We start from the raw sequence: 19,769 nt of genomic DNA, 5'->3' as shown, positions 1-19,769 counted from the left end.
ACACGTTGATTGCATGTCATAGAGCAAAGTATAAAATGGAACAGATGTAATGTTAACCCTTTGTACTACGAAGGTGCCTCTCAGTTACCACTCGATTGACATATCAAAATTGTAAAATTTTATGTTTAATATTTTATAATGTGGACATAAAATACCATTGTTCCCCTTATCTCGTGAATAGATTTCTCGTTAAGTTGAAAAAAATGTCATCTATATCTCATAAGAATAAATTGAATATTTCTAGTGACGAATGTTTGGAGTGCAAAGGATTAACCCTTTGCGGACGTCGACATTTCGAGATCAGATGATATTTGCAACACTAAGTCGCAGACAAATGGTTTAATTACTGAAACAGCAGGAGAACGTAGTTTCCCTTTTTTAATTATCTAAGCAATTGATGTATAATTTAGCTTCATCTGCTGACGGTTCTCTGTGTTTCAGAGAATCTTCGTCCGCAAAGGGTTAAATCATTTGATTGAATTGCATTATTATTGTTTCACGTTTAGTCGAATGTCACTACATTAGGTAGCATTATTTATAATATAGAAATCTCTTCAATCAGCGTTCAATTGAGTGAACTATAGGCATTCAACGTGTTAACCATCGTCATGACTATTTCTTCCTGTTATGTTTATCAAAAGTTTAACACTAAAACTACAGCAGTTGAATTGACTTTTTAAAATTCCTCTGTAGAAACTCCAAGAATGCACCTACTCAGAATTCAAATTGATTAGCAATGCAGCTTGAGTATTGCTAAATCAATTTCTTTAACCATCTGTTATCTTTTTAATAATTATAGAAAGATGAAATCAGGAATAGGTCATTTTGACACGTCTAATATTTTTAGTGTTAACCCTTTGCGGACGAATGTCGACTATGATTTAACCCTTTGCACTCGGAAATTTCTCACTAGAAACATTTAACATTTTTCAACGAAGCTCAGACGATATTCTTTGAAATTCGAAGGGAAAACACAAGTATATTAAGGAGCAAAGCTATTTTATTCCAATATTTGTATGGAGGCGTTATACGAAGTTCAGCATTAAATATATTTTATAGTTTTCATGTGTCAAATCAAGTGGCGACTGAGAGTCACCTCCCAAGTGCAAAGGGTTAAGTACTCAATCTGCGAAGGGTTTTCTGTACTAAAAACGATCTTCGTCCGCAAAGGGTTGAACAGTGTTTCTTCCAAACGTTAGTTTCACGGACAAAGTACGCCGGTACTCACTGGTAGCTAAGATCCTGTCGCAATGCTGTTGCAGATGGTTGATTAATTGTACACACAAAGAGTCCCTAGCGAAGAAACCTTCCACCTCGACGAGGAAATGCATGGTTTCGCTGAGGCACTCTTGGAACCCCAGCCTATAGTGTTCGGCTGCTGTAGACGTCACCGTGGAGTGAGAGACGCTGTCCACGCTATCCTCGGGGTGTGTGGGCGCTGACGTCACGGCAGGATGCTTTGTTTCTGTACACATGATTAATAGTCAATTATAAACGTGCTCAAGGTATTAACCCTTCGACATAGAATATCGTGTTAGACTCGCGATGAGGATCTCAAGACGAAATTAACCAAAGACCATCAACCAAATTGAATTACTGTAGTTCACTCAATTAAGCGATTATTTGGAAACGTTTCTACATTAATGCTTAATTTTGTGGCATTTAGCTTGAAGAACGTGCAGTAATAATGCAATTCAATCGAATGATTTAATATTTTTTCATTTTCTGTATTTTGCTTTATGAAATCATTCAACGTTAACAAAAGTGATTGAATCTTGATTCGCTTGAATTCGAACGAAATATTATATTTGTTATCAATTGTTACATTTGCAACTAACCGTGGATATGGATCAATGTGCAATTTTCCTTTGTTTCCAATGAATGATTGATGTGAAAGTAATTATTGCGGATACACATTGTTGACCGATCACAAGTTAACTCGTGTTTACACTGGCATTAGCTATTTCAATTTTTGAAACAATGTAGAATACTGCAATAGCGAAATGTTCGAAGCTATATAAAAGATATGTCCAAAGTTTCATTTCATTTCAAATATTGAAAATAAAAAATTTTATTTTATTAGATATAAAAAATACAATATTAAATCATTTGACTGAATTGGATTATCATTGCACGTTCATCTGAATGCCACCGCAATGGGTAGCATTGTTTATAATATAAAAATGTTTCCGAATAATCATCGTTTAATTGAGTGAATTATACTAATTCGATTTGCTTGGGGTCACCGGTGACCCCCATGACATTCAACGTGTTAACCCCATGCCGTACAATGACGAGTGAGACTTGTCATGAAGATTTCTAGACAAATTTAACAATAATCAATAATGTTCGCTACCCACGAATCAAAACAAACAACTATTTTGCTATTATCAAGTTATTATCTTTATGAAATTTCCACTTCAAGTAGAATGGAAAATTTTGGAGCATTTCTTCCAAATTGCCGATAGTGAAATGATAAATGAGCTTAGTAACGAAAGTAAATACGGAAAGTGGTTAATTACAAAATAATAAATGACATGGGACAGCTTCTGCGTGAAATTACCGGTCATCGATGTGTTAAAGGAATCGTAGGTTAAGGGGTTAATGATCCGTACAGAAGGTATCTGAACAATTCGATTGCCATTGACACTGGTCTGAGCCGTACCTTGCCGAAGACTTTGAAGATGCTTCATATGACGAATCGCCATTTCAATGATCTCCGTCTTTTCTACTCGTCCCCTGCCTTTCTTCAGATACTCGGCTGGTATGAGTCTGCTCAGATCAGCCAAACAGTTGTTCATACGATCCCTTCTCCGTTTTTCGATGATTCTATGAGACATCGGATCTTGCTGCAACAGAAATAAACAATACCTTAAGCACACAATGAAAAAGAATAAGCATTGAATCCTATGAATACTTGTGTAGAGATGAATATATTATTGATAGACGATATCTTTCTAATTGTTTAAGTAATTTTAATGAACAGCCTATAAAAGTTCATTGCTAAATTTTCAAAATCAATAGTCTGTAATAATTTTACAATAATTAGAAAACGTGACGTAACATTTTTCTTCCGCGTGAATTGAAAATTGAATTTTTTAGTAATTGTACTGATTTAAGGAAAATGGAAATTTTGACTATTCTGACTCTTGTTAACTGCACGTATGCCTATCGGATGAGTTATACTACTGCAGAAACCAATTTCAGAATTCAGTTGATAAAGTTAGAAACTATTTGAAAATTTGCGAAAATTATCAAATACGTTTTGAAATTTCTTTCTCTTCCGTCATATATGTAGATCATAAATTACTCAAACACGACAATAATGCATTAGTAACAATGTTCCGATTATAGATAAATACCTTATTTACTATTCTACTAAAAAAACGTAAGTTACCTTCGACAAATGTGTCTAATTCAAAACTAAAATCATCGAAATAATTCAGTGAATCTCAAATCTGCTTAACCCTTTGCCCTATGTCGAGCGTGACTCGCAGTTTCATTTACAGGTGTGCTTCGTCAAGATATTTTTCAAACAGATTATATTATTTTCAAGATTATTATTATTTTATATTATACTATTTTCAATATTATTACTATTTTATATTATACTATTTTCAATATTATTACTATTTTATATTATTATTTTCAATATTATTAGTAAGAAGCATCGTTTACACTGCCCTCTGCAAAGTGTCAATTTTTTAACACGTTGACTGCCATAGAGGTCACCGGTGACCAACCAAATTGAATTACTATACTTCACTCAATTATACGATTATTTGGAAACGTTTCTATATTACAACTAATGCTACTTAATTTCGTGACATTTAGAACGCGCAATGATAATGCAATTCAATCAAATGATTTAATATTTTTTCATTTTCTGTATTTTGTTCTTCAAAATCGTGCGGCGTTCAACGTGTTAAAATGCCTTTGAAATAAAACAACGCATTAACACAGAGCTATCGAGGGAAAAAACGCAAAGGAAATTTGCTAAGTCATTAACGCGACAATAGCTTATTAACTTGTTAGAATTAATTAAGAAAACGCACGACCATTAGCGTTGTATCGTTATCGGGACTGATACAAACTTTAGGGGAATCCCCTAACGATAATCGCGGTACTGTGAGTAAATAACGAGCCGTCGGAATTACTCATATCCAGATAGTAGAACAACCGTTCCACGTTCTCGAAGAACGCGAACGTTACCAACTTCCCGCGATACAATTACCGAAAATAAATAAACAAATTTTACTATCTCCACCGCTCGTTTCATTCTGAAATGAATATCAATAAATCAATGTAAAACTGGATGCAACGTTCCGAAACGTTCGAAATTTTTAATAAATAAATTTGTGTTTACACCGTGATATCTACAAATAAATAAACTTCATATCGTAACAGTACAAACTCAGCGAAGTAATGTTTATTATAATAAAGTTATTATTTGAAGCGTGTCTATGTTATTATATCTATTGACCTTTCGCAATCGAAAGTTTTTCAATGGAAATAGTCATTTTCTGACGAGATGTATTATAGATTGTAATTTAGATTGTAATTAGGCAATGCAAAGTTTAATTTGAAATATTAAATATTGAACTTCATTTCCTTACATCGAATCAAATGACATAGTCATGAGTGTAAAGGGTTACCGCGGTTTCCAACCTAGGAGGCGCCAAAATTTTAATAAAAAATTAATATTCACACCATAATACAAATAAACTTCACGTCGTAAGGTAACAGAGAATTCAGTGAAGTAACATTCACTTTGTAATAAAGTTACTTAAAACGTGTCTATATTAACCCTTTGCACTCGAAAGTTTTTCAGTGGAAATATTCAACACTTTTTGACGAGATACAGACGACATCGTTTGAAACTAATTTAACGATAACTCACAGATAAATTAAGCAACAAAGCTATTTTATTTAAATATTACGTAACAATGCGAAGTTTAATTTGAAATATTAAATATTCAACTTCATATGTTTGTATCAAGTCAAGTGGTGAGAGTCACCACTCGAGTGCAAAGGGTTAATAGAGCTGGAAAATTTGTACGAAACCCTAGCATCATAAAGTCTGAAAACAGCATTAACATCATCCACAACATAATCCTCCAAATGTCGAGCACTGTCAACTTAGCAGATAAAAAAAGGAAAATCACCTCTTTATTCAAACAACGCCTCTTCCGCAGCGGCGACGAGTGCATCGCCGCGTCGACGTGATTGTTCGTCGGGTAATATTGCATATTCAAAATATTGTCCATGCTATGCGTCACCATTCTGCCGAAACGATCCCGCGAGAAATTCGAGAACCGTAACACACTGTATCGTTCCCTTTATTGCCCACAGTTGCCCAGTCGTCCCCCTAGAGTCGTGCGAGTCTGTGCCGCCCTCTGGTTGGAAGTCCTCCACGAAATTCGATTCGAATCTCCCGTGAGCGTCGATTAGAAAAATACACCAATCGACGAAATGACACGAGGATCGCACAGTCCGACAGGACGATTTCCAATTGACGAAAAATCCTGTTCCGAATTAGATCGATAGAAGACGTCACCGGCGAGAATGTTAAAAACGACTCTCGATTCGGAATTGCTCTGCACTGAATGATACCGAGATGCGCGCAATGACGTGTGAAATGACACCGGCCTCCGTGAAGACCGTGCGTGCTCCGGTACGACACCGCTACGACTGCGATCCACGGGCGGCGGCGCTTACGTTCCTCTAACAAGGAGGGAGATGTCGCTCGGCGATGACGCCGCCGCCGCCGCCGCGCCGCGCAGCGCGCTATCACGTGTTGGAAACGCGACGCATAACGCCCAACACGTGAGGAAACACGTTTCGCCAAGGAAGCTCGGCCGGGGAATTATCTTCCGTAGCACTTTTCCGCACACCGGCGGCTCGACGAGACCGTTTCTCGCTTTTGCGAACCGCCCGGCGACTTTCGGTCGGTCAATTGGGCCGTGTGTCATCTAACTCGGGCAACGTGCTCGGCACGTCATCGGAAACGTGTCGCGCGAATCCACTGGTATCGGGACCGGTGATTACGTTGGGGGGATTGACACTGAAACTAGCAGAGGGGTCAAATGACTGATGTCTTCTTTTTGCAGTTATTAGAAGGGTAATGTTTCTCTGAGAAGTTGTTGAAGAGATTCGTTTAGCACTGCGCAAAGTGAATTGTAGATCAATTAACACAAACTACCAGAGGGTCAAATGACTGATGTCTTCTTTTTGCAGTTATTAGAAGGGTAATGTTTCTCTGAGAAGTTGTTGAAGAGATTCGTTTAGCACTGCGCTAATTGAATTGTAGATCAATTAAAGTCTGAACAGATGCACTCTTGGAGCTTCTATAGCGAAATTTTCGAAAGTCAATTGAAGTGCTCGGATTGGTAACCCTTTGCACTCCAGAGGCGCCAAGTCACCAAATGATTTGACAGCAAAATTGTGAACTTTGATATTTAATATTAAACTTTGTATAAGGCAATGTATGGAATATTGAAAATAGTTTTCTTTCTCGATACATGTGAGATTTCTTAATTCGATCTAAGAAAATGTCATGTATCTCATTAGAATATTGAATACTTCCGGTGAAAAACTGTGCAAAGGGTTGACACGTTGACTGTGTGGGGGTCACCGGTGACCAACCAAATTGAATTACTATAGTTCACTCAATTAAACGATTAGTTGGAAACATTTCTATATTATAAATAATGCTACCTAATGTCATTCAGCTATATTAATGTGCAATAATAATAATGCAATTCAAACAAATGATCTAATATTCTTTCCATTTTCAATATTATTAGAGGCATCGATTACACTGCTCTCTGCAAAGTGTCAATTTTTTAACACGTTGACTGTGGGGTCACCGGTGACATCAACCAAATCGAATTACTATAATTCATTCGATTAAACGAAGATTATTTGGAAACTTTCCTATATTATAAGTAATACTACTTAATGCGCACTACTTTGAATTGTAAAGTAATTTTAAGGATTAGGTGATTCTTTTATAGTTTTTCACAGTGTTAATACAGAATACGAACTGAAATAAAAGGGAATGGCTCCAAAGTCAATAGAAAACAAACAACTACTATTTGTGGAAAAAGAAAAGCAACCGTCTCATTCGATATCCGATTTTTCCCCGACGCTGTTAACGCTGACGGTTGCCTAACAAAAATTCAGACTGGTACAGAGATCATGCATTTTTCTATGCAAAGAGCACACTGTACTGCCTTGAACCAGATACTCGCATGTACGAGAGCGATCGTGACGCGCTTGGGTTTACGTGAATTGTTTCTCGTATACAGTTAAACGATCGGACTGTAATAAACTAATAAAAACCGCTGAAACTTCAACAGAAAATTGTGTACAAGTTGTATAGTATTATTACATAGTTTCATTAAAACAATCATAAATCTAAGCAGTGAATCATGTAACAAATAATATTACTATCGCATTGCACTAATCATTTCAACAATAAAATTCCAAATTTCCTTCTAACATTTCCTTGTACAAAGCAAACAAATGTTTTATTACAATTGCGTCCTAACAGCAACATCAGATTGCACACAATAACAAAAATGACAAGAAACATATCTATCCATCAAAATAAACAAGGAATCATGTAAACCTAAAGAACAACATTATCATCATCTTACATTAATCCTTGAAACAATTCAATTCCAAATCGCCTACTAATAATTAGTATTTATATATATAATACTAAGTATTAGTATTTGTAATTAGTAATTTTAATATATTATATTCCTACAATATAATATTATATTCCTATAATATAATATTATAATCCTACAATACAATATTACATTTCTACAATACAATTGCCTAACACATCACAATACCCGAATCATCCTGCATCGAGTTACAACGTTCCCCAAACGTCAGCCGCTTCGAACAATGAAGTGAAAGGACGTCTCGTGCGCCGATACAAGCAAGTGTTCTCGGTAGCATCGGAACGGCGAACCGCAATCAAAACAGCTCGCTAACCCTCGACATCGTAGTTTCCAGTTGGACGCGACACGAGCAGCCGACCGATCCGGCGAAAGAAAACTCGGGTCTCGAAAAATCGCGGGGGAACCGCTTTAACGGGGTCGAGTTATCAGCATTCCGGATAGAACCGGACCGCAGGGATCGTCGCGGCTGACATCGTAGCTTGCGTTATGACCGGAGTTTATCGAGAAACGGTTGACCGCGATGGCTCCTACAGTGTTTTTCAAACGATAACCGGGCATCACCGGATCCAGCAGCTTCGCTGCGACTGGTCTCTCCGCGGAGCTATCCGCCGCACGAGTTGTTACCACTAGCGACTGCACAAAGGTAAAACGATCCCTTCTTGACATATTGGCGTCTCAAGGACGCCTGAACGTGACGAGTGAAGGATAGCGATGGGCGTGACACTAATATTTCTTATAAGTTTCAAGCAATTCGATACTCAAGTGATTGCTTGGAATATTTGATATATATGAGAAATTTAAATGCTTGGTATCGACATCTGTTGGATTATACTATTATTTCTTATGAGTTTCAAGCAATTCGATACTCAATTAATTGCTTGGAATATTTGATATATATGAGAAATTTAAATGCTTGGTATTGACATCTGTTGGATTATAATCTACTGAATTATAATAATATTTCTCATAAGTTTCAAGGAATTTGATTCTCAAGTAATTGCTTGGAATATTTGATATATATGAGAAATTTAAATGCTTCATATTGACATCTGTTGAATTATGCTAATATTTCTCATAAGTATCAAACAATTTGATTCCCAAGTAATTGTTTGGAATACTTGATATATATGAGAAATTTAAATGCTTCATATTGACATCTCTTGAATTATGCTAATATTTCTCATAAGTATCAAGGAATTTGATTCCCAAGTAATTGCTTGGAATATTTGATACATATGAGAAATTTAATGCTTGGTATCGACATCTGTTGAATTATACTAATATTTCTCATAAGTTTCAAGCAACTTGATTCCCAAGTAATTGCTTGGAATATTTGATATATATGAGAAATTTAATGCTTGGTATCGACATCTGTTGAATTATAATAATATTTCTCATAAGTTTCAAGCAATTTGATTCCCAAGTAATTGCTTGGAATATTTGACACATATGAGAAATGTAAATGCTTGGTTCATATATCTCTAGTCTAAAGAAAGGCGATACTCAACCAGATATGTCTGGATTTTGTTACATGAAATCAAAAGTCTTTTCTCCAGGCAAAGGCTAAAAATTTTCTGGAGCAGTACCCCCACTAACTTTAGCTACAAGCCACCATTGCTTCTAAGTAAATAGTCTGGGTTACGATGTAATGATTCAATTTAAGGTGAAACTGCGTGAATCAGCTGAACCGAGTCACAGCGCGTTCAACAGGTTAACGTTTTGCGAAATTGCGTCAGGTATGCGCCACTTGACTGAACCTCCCGTTATCAGTCGATGTGGATGGACGCGATATCGCTGGCGTTGCCTTCACACTTTGTTGGCCGGCAATTTTACGCAGAATTCCATGTCATCGGTTATTATTCCACAATTAAATATGAAAATGAGATAATCAAGTCGATGGAAAATTCTACTAAACAACTGTAACACCGAATTTCTCTACCTTTGATTTATTTTATTTTGTAGGTTCCTATAGAAAAATTATACAGGTGTATCATGCACTATCAAAAGAACACTGATAAGAGAAATAAATTGCTGACATTGGAATTTGATCGTCAGATGCAAAATGTATCATAGGGGCGTTTTCGTAGAGCGTCGAAACGTGCTCGCTCACGTGTCCGAAGGAAACTACGGTGACAGCGAAAAGAAGGTGGAGGTCTGTAACGTTATCTGTAATCAGGAGAACATTCGCGGTCTGCTGAAATATCTGTAAGTTTGTAACGAAATATGCGAACTGTTGGTACCAAGACAATCATGCATCGTCTCAAATAATGTTGATATATACAAGTTTTATTGATTGAATCAGATGCAGATTGAATTAATGCTTAGATACCTAAGAAGTGACCAATAGAGCTTCATATTGCCAAATATGACAAATTTTCCGTATTTGAAACTTTGTATCATTTCAAATAATGTTGATATATGCAAGTTCTGTTGATTAAATCAGATGCAGATTGAAATAATGCGTTTGGATAATTAAGAAGTAATCAATAGGGCATTACATTGCCAAACAAGTGAAATTTTGCATGTTTGAAACCCCGACTTCACGAGAATCGGTAAATAACAGAAAATTGCAGTCAAACAGCTAGAAACATTACAGAAAACAACGATACCCCGATGTGTAGCTAATTCGGCAACACTAATCTACGTATAGTCTACCAAGCACTCGCGATCCAGGAAGAAGGAAACCTGCCAGCGTAAACTGAAATATAACTCGCGACGAACGGTAGATAGACCTACGAAAGACAGTTTTACGTAGATAAGCGAAATTTACATTTCAAACCGATGACTCAGAAAAGGTATAAGGAAGCCCCGGCATTAAAAACAGCGGAGCCATTAAGCGAGGATACGATAAATGGAATTAGAAGAGAGAAAAGGAGGAGAACAAACGCCAGCGAGCCGCAGTTTTTAAGAAGCCGCGTTGTGAAACGTGTTTTCCGTTTGACCAGTCGACTCGTACCCGGAAACGCTGCTCGCGAAGAGTTCAGAACGCGGCGGAAGGTCTCCGGAATGAGGCGATAATGCGAGCCTTCTAAATTAACCCCTTGCCCTGTGATTTATTTCTTGACTACGATCGAGACAATTGTACTTTATCGATAATAATTCATTGGGGAAAGGAGAAATGTCGATGCTTGTTTTATGTGTACGTTTAGTTAAAGGGGTAGTTAATGTCTAATATATTGGAGAAAGATAAATAACATAATCGATACAACTATATCAATGATTCACTATTAAAGGAAGTAATGTTGCTACTTGTTCTATCCACGTTTCCTTAAAGGGTTAACGATTGATGATAGAAAGCTGATATCTAATATATTAAAGAGAAAGATAAGTAACATTATAATCGATATAATTATTATTAATATTTAACTTCTATTAGAAGACAAAATAAACAACACTGTGATCGATGCGACTATACTTTATTGGTCATAATTTATTAGCAAAAGAAGTAATGTTCTACTTGTCCTACCCACGTCTACTTAAAAGGTTACCAACTAACAATAGCTAACATTCAACTTCCATTAACACTAAACCTAGCAGTTAAATTCACTTTTCGAAATTCCCCTATAGCAACTTCAAGAGTGCATTCATCGACACTTTAATTGACCGATAATTCAGTATGTTACTAAATCAATTTCTTAAATAATCCCTTCGAGAAATATCTGCCATCCTTTTAATAACTGCAAAAAGTAACCAGGAATGGAAATCAAAAACAACATTCAGATTTATCAAATTCAGTTCAAAATTTTCGTCACGAGCCCGAAACGATATTGTAGGTCAAGGGGTTACGACGTAATCAATGGCGGGGGAATGAACGACGAGCAAATGGCGAATCCAAACAGCACGTGGCTTCCGGCGCTCGCCGCGCCGCGTCTCGCTCGCGTCCCGGCGACGGTAAACAACGGAACCTCCGTTGTCGCGCGCTGATATCGTCTCCGCACGAAAAATCTGATTTCCCGTTCGTCGTCGTCACCTTGTTTTCCGCGAAACTCGTCTAATTCCGCGAGCACGGGTATCTGGCGAGCGATCACGTTGAGCGCGGAAGATTCGTTTACGAGGACAAACATGTGACTACGCCGATTACGAATGGTGTTCTGTGAATAAACACGTGCTGTTTTCAGCATCTCTGACGCAACCAGCAATATTATTTCCGTCACGCGCGAACACCGTGATTAGACCACCATAAACACGGCCATTTCGTGGAAACCGGTTCTGCCCGATCCACCGATGACTCTGAAAATCGGTTACGGTTAGAGGATGATTACGTTACGCTTTGATGCGCGAGTTGCATAGAAGTCGATGCGGTCAACTTGGAAAGATTGTTCGCTTGTTTATGTTGTTAAATATTTCGACAGTTTGGATGAATGTTTCATGTTTGGGATACTAACTTGTAAATGAATGATTCGGTCACTCGAATAGCGAGAGATCATACAGTTTCCCTTCGATTGTTTATGCATTCGATGTAGAATTTAGCTTCATGTGCTGCATGTTTTTAATTAACACGTCAAGCGCCACGAGAATCTTGAACGTTTTTAATTGGCAATCTGAATTATTAATTATTTTGCATCGGAATTCTTAGATTACCCTATTGTTCACTTATTTATGTTATTAAATATTTTTAGAATTTAACTTCATATGCTGCAAGTCTGTAATTAACACGTCAAGCGAGAATCTTGAACGTTTTTAATTAACACATTGCGCACCGGCAATTTTCAAAAAATTGAATTGTGACGGTGGCAATTTTTAGTGAGATCAACTATCATTGTATATATAAAAACAGATATCTTATTCTGTAATATACTTTAAATAGATAATCAGTTCGAATCAAATTTAATATTTTTTTAAATACTGTGGTAATTAGCAAAGTTGCATGGCTAAGTGTCTTTATGAAAACGAGATTTCTCGTTGCCAGTACGTAATGTGTTAAAAATTATGTTATTTGGTTAGAATCTTTTTTCTGGACTATAGTGTTAGCTCGTGTAATATGAAATAACGTATTTTCTTTGATTATGATTTCTATGTAATAAGTGAATCGATGACGGGTCAAAGCGCCATGAAAATTTTACGTTAGCTGCGTCAGATATTTGTGACTGATAATGCGAGTACTGCGACACAAATTGTTGAGAATGATTTCTAACATCATTTGCTTATATTATAAAAGAATAAGTATTACTATACAAAATCCTCGAAATTCTCGTGGCAGTCAACGTGTCAGCGTTCGCTGTGTATTTCTGACGGCCATAATCCTATGTTTTACAATATAATTAATATATAATATACAATTAATATCAATATTAAGAAACATGAATTTTTTCAATTTTTGTTTTCTGGATTTAACCGTATTCTAAATAAATTGTTATATACAAATGAATCTGTAATGATTGCGAGTCATATTTGTTGAACTGCGAAGAAACGAATTATTAGATTAAATGATGCATTAAATTCGTTAATCATCATTCAGTTTGAGAATTGTGTTTCATTTTTCCCGATTGAATAGATTTGATCAGAAACGATGAACAAAGTTGTGACAACCTAGAATATTAAAGAATAATATAAAAAAAACACTAACACTATAATAAATATTCATAACAAAAGAATTTATAATAAACGAAATGGTAATTCGAATTTCTTGAGCGAAGAATCTTCGTGCAGTTCGTTACACACGATCGTTGATACACCTTGTATAAAGATTTACCTATTATCAAGTGCGTACAAACCGACTCACGTGTCTGGCTATTGCTTCCGGCTTCTACTTGTTGCGAGCACTCGTGAGATACACGTGAACCCAGTAACCTAGCGTTTTTTTTTCTAAAGATGCTTGGTTCATGCGTGGAAACGACGTGATCGATAAAATCACCTCGCTCTGTGTGTCTACGGTCTATTTCGAACTATATACGAACCATTCCGAACTACAGTGATGTTAATGTAGTAAATTATAGTTCCTTAACCCCACGTGTCAGACACGTGGCGCAGATTTCAAACAGAATTGAACTAACATGGACGTCTGATCGATCCTTTTCAATTCAAATGAAATATTATCCTTCTGTTATCAATGATTATACTTTGGAGCAGAGATTTATATAGAATATGCATACAGTTTTGTTGTTTTTTTTAATATAATGTATATAAATATATAATATATAAATTTCTTAATATATATAAATTTCTTAATATATATAAATTTATATAATATATAAATTTCCACTAGAACTACCGTACCAGTAAAAATGACTGGCTTCAGTTTTTCTGTTTCACAATTATTGATATCTTCGAAGCATTGAATATTCGAAATGATTTTGAAAATAGTTTCACTTGAATATTATAATGAATGTCCGAAGAAACCGAAAATAATCTATTGTTATTAAGATTTCTAGACTAATTTAACATTAGATTCAGATAACCAGTCAATTTGACGGATGTCGAATATTTTAAACATTATTTCAGTCAACTGTCCTTGAAACTCTAATTTCCGCGATCCTATATGAACAAACATGTCTTCTAGGAGCGACAGTTAACAATCAATATAGTTCATTACCCATTTTTGCTATTACCAATGTATCATCTCCAAATTCCACTTAAACTAGAATAAATTTTGTTGCACTTCTTCCAAATTGTCGATAGCAAAATATTACACGAGCTTATTAATTCAACCAATTTTCTAATATTCAATCGGAAATCTATAACTGCTAAATAAGAAAAGTTCCTAAAATATTCCAAATATTCGAGTTCTACGAAACTAGTTGACTGATTAGCACAGGACAAATATATCTAATCAATTATAGAACATTCGAAGTCTTATATAATTCTCCAATCACAACGAGAATATCACAGAATCGCACCTGTCCGAGCAACGAACGTGCAGCCGAACGCGTATCGCTGAGAAGTTCGCTCGATCATCGAAGAAGCGCGGCGGCTCTCACACGGTCAATAACATCCGCGACAATACAGACGCCCCGAGAGTTGAAAAACCGATACGACATCGATATTACATGCGTTCACGCACGAGACACAACAAACGCCCAGATAGCTTGTATTAAAGTCCAAACTATCGAGCAGCATTATTTTCCAGAATCAGTGTTACACACACTGGTGTTGTATCGTGCCGGTCCATAATATAATATGATTTAACCTCCGATCGGTTATCGAGGAAGCTCCGTTATCGACTCCGTTAATGGTACCGCGCGAAGTCCAAACACGATATTCCATAACAACGCACTTGTGTCTCGTTCGCGGAATGCTCATAACAATCGTCATCTCTACGTCAAGCCCCCTTGACGCTGCCGCTGCTGCTCGGTTCGTCTCTAATAAAACTTCGACGAGGCGCGTGACAAGGGGAAACCGAGTCTCCGTGTCTCGATAACCGAGTGCAGGAAACATTGTAGTCGTAGATAACGATTGGTTAATACTTCTGTTGTTAACGAGAGATTTAGGGGAAACCGACGGATGTTAGATTCGATGGACGTCGCTCGATAAAATAGAATTACCCCTTCGAGAGGCGACTTTTGGTCGTTCGATTTGACCCGAGAAAATGATAATGACAATATTCAATTTTCGCCAATTGATTTAATACAGAATGATGAATCTTTGAATTCAATATTAAGGTTTCTATGATGTACCAACGCATGGAATATTGAAGAACTAGACGCAAGCATTGAATTCTCAGAAATATCTATAAAATTTATATAATACAATTATTTCAAAAAAGTTCGCTTATGTATAAAATTGAAACAGCATAGTCTCTGTATTTAAAACTAGACTGTAGATGAATGATTAAAACGATAATACGATTCTGTGAGAAATTACCAACGAAATTAGTTCAGCAATAATCAAGTATAACTGTAAATTAATAGAAATCTGATATCATTGATATTTCATCGGAAAATAATGAATATTTGTTGAAAAAAGTATTCTCGAGGGCAAAGGGTTACTTCGTGGGAGTGAGTCGATTTTCATCGAGAGATCGTTGTGTTATATATTGATATATTTATGGAGCTCAATTGAATTGTGTTGATAAGAATTTAATTGCATATTTGTAGATCTCGGTCACTGTGATTGCAAGGTCTAATTTAATTGTAATTGTGATTGTTGTTACTTTTGAATGAATATGTGACACACTTGTTTGTGAAACTTTTGTTTTCTTACTAATTAGTTAACAGTTGATTGCTTTTGAATAAAATGTATATATAGAAGTGCTCGGTTTGCAGACCGGTGGATCTGTAGTATAAATAAATTTTGTATTTCATACTTCGACGTTCACGCATTCAACTTAACTTGTTTTCCTTCGTGACACATCGGTGGCATCTGACGTAGATCTCGTTTGGTGTCCACGCGCTTGACACAGTAGTTATTCACAAAGTAATTATAACACAGGCGAGCAACAAGCGGCTGAGTGTACGCGAAAAAATAAATCGGAAACCTAGGATGGAATTTTCTCATAGGAGATTTCACTTTCGAGGTAATCGAAAGTTTGTCCGACACATATTTACACGTTGGTATTTACGAGAAGTGGAAACTGTAGGTTATGAGCAGACATATTACTGGAATCTTAATGACTGAGAATGGTATGCGTGTTTGGTAAACTTTTTACGTAAAATATTATATTGCACTATTAATATTAACCCTTTGCACTCGGGGGGTGACTCTCACCACCCGATTTGATGAAGTGAAATTATAAAATTTGATATTTAATATTATATTTCCTATAATGCAACATTTTGAGAAATATTCAAATAAAATAGCTTTGCTCCTCAATGTACGCGTGATTTCTCTTAGTTTCACGAAATATCGATTTTATCTCATCAGAAAATGTTGAAATATTTCTAGTGAAAAACTTCCGAGTGCAAAGGGTTAATTGAGTGAACTCTAGTAACTCGATTTTATTAACTATAGTAATTTTGATGAAGATTCAAGGATTCAAGGATTCTAGGAGATTCGAATATTGGGATAAAAAAGCTTTGTTTCTCAACTGGTGATTTCTCTTTGAGTTAATTTCTAACGAAATACTTCCGAGTGCAAAGGGTTGAAATATAATATTATATAAATAAAAAATATGCTATATTTTTTTAAAATAATTTTTTCATATTCATTAGATCAGAATAATTTCTTTCTCGTTTGTAGCACAGTTTCGAATACATCTGGTATGTATGTATTGAGGGAAACTGAATTGTTACTGTAATAAAAAAAAACGTTATTATGACGGTGATGGCTAACCACTGACGAAAGAAAGTCACATCTACGCGATGACTGATAACAGTCGGTTAGCACGAGCACGCGTATGCGAGACAGGTGTCACAATGTTAATGGTGAGATAACAAAATAGTCCTATAATCCGATGAGAAAGGTAACTGGGTCATTTCTGACCCACGTGAAATTTCTTTACATAAACGTCAGATTTTATGACATTATTATCCTGACAGTTACCTCGATTAATCTTCTCAGATACGTGTTACGTTATAAAAGTGATATCGTTTGATGTTGACTGTTATATTGACTGTTCAAATTGAAAAATTCAATAGGGAGAATACACAGAATATGTGAAGTGCGGTGTTTGCTAAGAAAAATTATTTCCTATTGTAATTATAATTCTTCAATTATATTCTTAATATAATTAGTATAACTATATTAAATATTTCCATTACAAATATTCTAAATATAGAAAAAGTTTTCGCAGAACATTTTAGTGAGACCAAAATACAGTGCTTGCTAAGAAAAATGATTTCCCATCGCAATTATAATTTTCCAATTATATTCTACTATAATTAGTATAACTATATTAAACAACCCTATTACAAATATTTTAATAATAGAGGAACCAGTATTCGCGGAACATTTCGATGAGACCAAAATACAGTGCTTGCTAAAACAATTATTTCCCATCGCAATTATAATTTTCCAATTACATTCTACTATAATTATTACAGCTATATTAAAAATCCCTATTACAAATATTTTAATAATAGAGAGACCAGTCTTCTCGGAACATTTTACGTGAAAACCATATCTCCAGGATCTCGACACAAGGATAATAACTATCTTCGCGATGATAGCTATCCTCGAATGCGACATTAAGCGATCGGAACATAATAAAAATCTATAACGGCTGTTAGTCGGTCGCGACCGAATTCACCGGAACGTTTCAACCGCGTTATTCACACCGTCTGCCCAAAGCTGAATCAGATCGTGACCCGAAGATATTTCACCTGCCTAAATGGAACGAACGAATTTAGAACCCGAGGAGAAATGTTATTCATTGAAACCGAACGGTTCAATACGTTCGCTCATTGTAACTACAGTCGTCAGATTTTTTCTTTGCGTTTTATGTTACATGTTACTCTAACGATATTGGTATAACAACCTTTAATCACTAACATTCTTATATATAGAATATTTATTACAGCATAGTTCTACAGCAGTGAAATGTTGTTTCTGTTTCTGTTTCTGTTTTTTGAAGCTATCTATTTCGCAAATTACTACCATTCATTGGATTAAACGATGATTAATTGAAACCTCTTCTATATAACAAGTAACACTAACTAATTCAGTGATACTCAACAAGATAAACCTAGAATAATAAAACAATTCAATTATACAACTAGATATTCCATTACTTCAATTTTCTATATTATTCTCGGGAAAATCGTGCACTCAATGTGTTACATTCCGTGCCACCAGAAACTTTGTTTACATTATTGTTTATGTGCAGTGATTTTTTAAATGAAATATTAAGTTACTTTCAAGTTTTCGATGATCCCTACGTATATTTTGATATTATTTCACGTTTTCGCGAGTACCGCTATCCTCTGACACGTTTCACAAATATTTCCTCGGAAGTGGTACAGGTTAATTAAACAAATCACTGAAATTCATCGGTATCATTCGCTAGTCGAGAAAATCGATAGGAACTCGGTTCGAAGCGGAGACTATCGTGAAAGTTATTCTGAATAGTTATCTGCGAGCGAACACGTAGAATAATATTATGTTTGGCCACCCGGACAGATTGAATTATGCATAATTAATTATCTTTTATCTAGGCACCGCGATTCCCGGTGATCGTTCCGGACAATGTTCCAGCGGTTGAATTTGCACAGCCGATAAAAGTATTGCGAGACAGTAACTGTCTAGTCATTCCTGTTTTCTCGTTACATGTCGTACAGCGGGGGTGATAACGGGTGTTCACGGAATTCGAGATCTCGTCGAACGAAACCGATATTCAGTTTAGCCAATCGAGGGCTAGATGGCATCACGTGCGTGGCGAATGCACGGGCAGAAATGTTTAACACGTGCGAATGACGAACCGAGGGAAGAGATAAAACGTATCTCGCACGTTGCTCGAGTCACGCGTTCGTCTTATTTTAACCCTGTATAGGACCACTGTGGAGTCACTTTGAAGTCGCACGTGGATGGACTCGGCTGGATCGATGTATTCAATTTTGTATCGCGAAATGACTGTTTAATTGAATAAATTTAATTGGTTGAAATGAATGAAATTGATGTATTCAATTTTTTACCGTGAAATTACTATTTTATTGATTGAGTTTAGTTAAATTGACGTATCTAATTTTTTACTGCAAAATGATTACTTAACTGAATAAATTTAATTGATTAAAATGAATGAAATTTATGTATTTAATATTCTACGGCGATGTGACTATTTTATTGATTAAGTTTAGTCAAATTGATGTATCTAACTTTTTACCGCAAAATGACTATTTAACTGAATAAATTTAATTAAATCGAAGTATTCAATTTTTTACCACACAATGACTATTCAATTGATTTCAATTAAATCGATATGTTTAATTTTCTACCGCGAAATGATTAATCAACTTTCATTTTTACACATACAGTCGTGAACCTCCAACGTCGCTGTAACCTCAAAGTTACAAAATATATTCCTCTTAATAAAATTATTAAGACTATTGAATACATTGTTAATTCGCGTCTACAGCTTCATATTTATTAATTTCATACTACATAAATTTTAAGTCACAAAGAAGAATTCAGCTGATAAAAGGGTTGTCTTATTCAAAAGAGAAAATAAAACACATTTTATCGTCTCATTTACACGAAGATCGT

At 35.6% G+C, this 19,769-nt stretch overlaps 1 protein-coding gene across 3 annotated transcripts in view; it reads right to left on the bottom strand.

Moving 5' to 3' along the window:
• The window catches only part of cwo (transcription factor cwo), an 81,833-nt gene that overhangs the window by 1,845 nt on the left and 60,219 nt on the right, over positions 1-19,769 (bottom strand). For 2 of the 3 annotated variants that reach the window (XM_076367745.1, XM_076367744.1), the window contains 2 exons: positions 2,666-2,849; positions 1,229-1,465 (listed from right to left, as the gene is read on the bottom strand). In XM_076367745.1, coding sequence (XP_076223860.1) covers positions 1,229-1,465; positions 2,666-2,849 — 421 coding nt within the window. Of the gene's footprint in view, positions 1-1,228; positions 1,466-2,665; positions 2,850-5,165; positions 5,722-19,769 lie in introns of those variants that run through there. The other variant, XM_031971232.2, reaches the window with a different exon arrangement.

Source organism: Nomia melanderi, chromosome 5 (genome assembly GCF_051020985.1).
Source record: "Nomia melanderi isolate GNS246 chromosome 5, iyNomMela1, whole genome shotgun sequence".
Lineage (NCBI taxonomy): Eukaryota > Metazoa > Arthropoda > Insecta > Hymenoptera > Halictidae > Nomia > Nomia melanderi.
The sequence above is the reverse complement of the archived record's forward strand: the minus strand, read 5'-3'. Positions and strand labels throughout refer to the sequence as shown.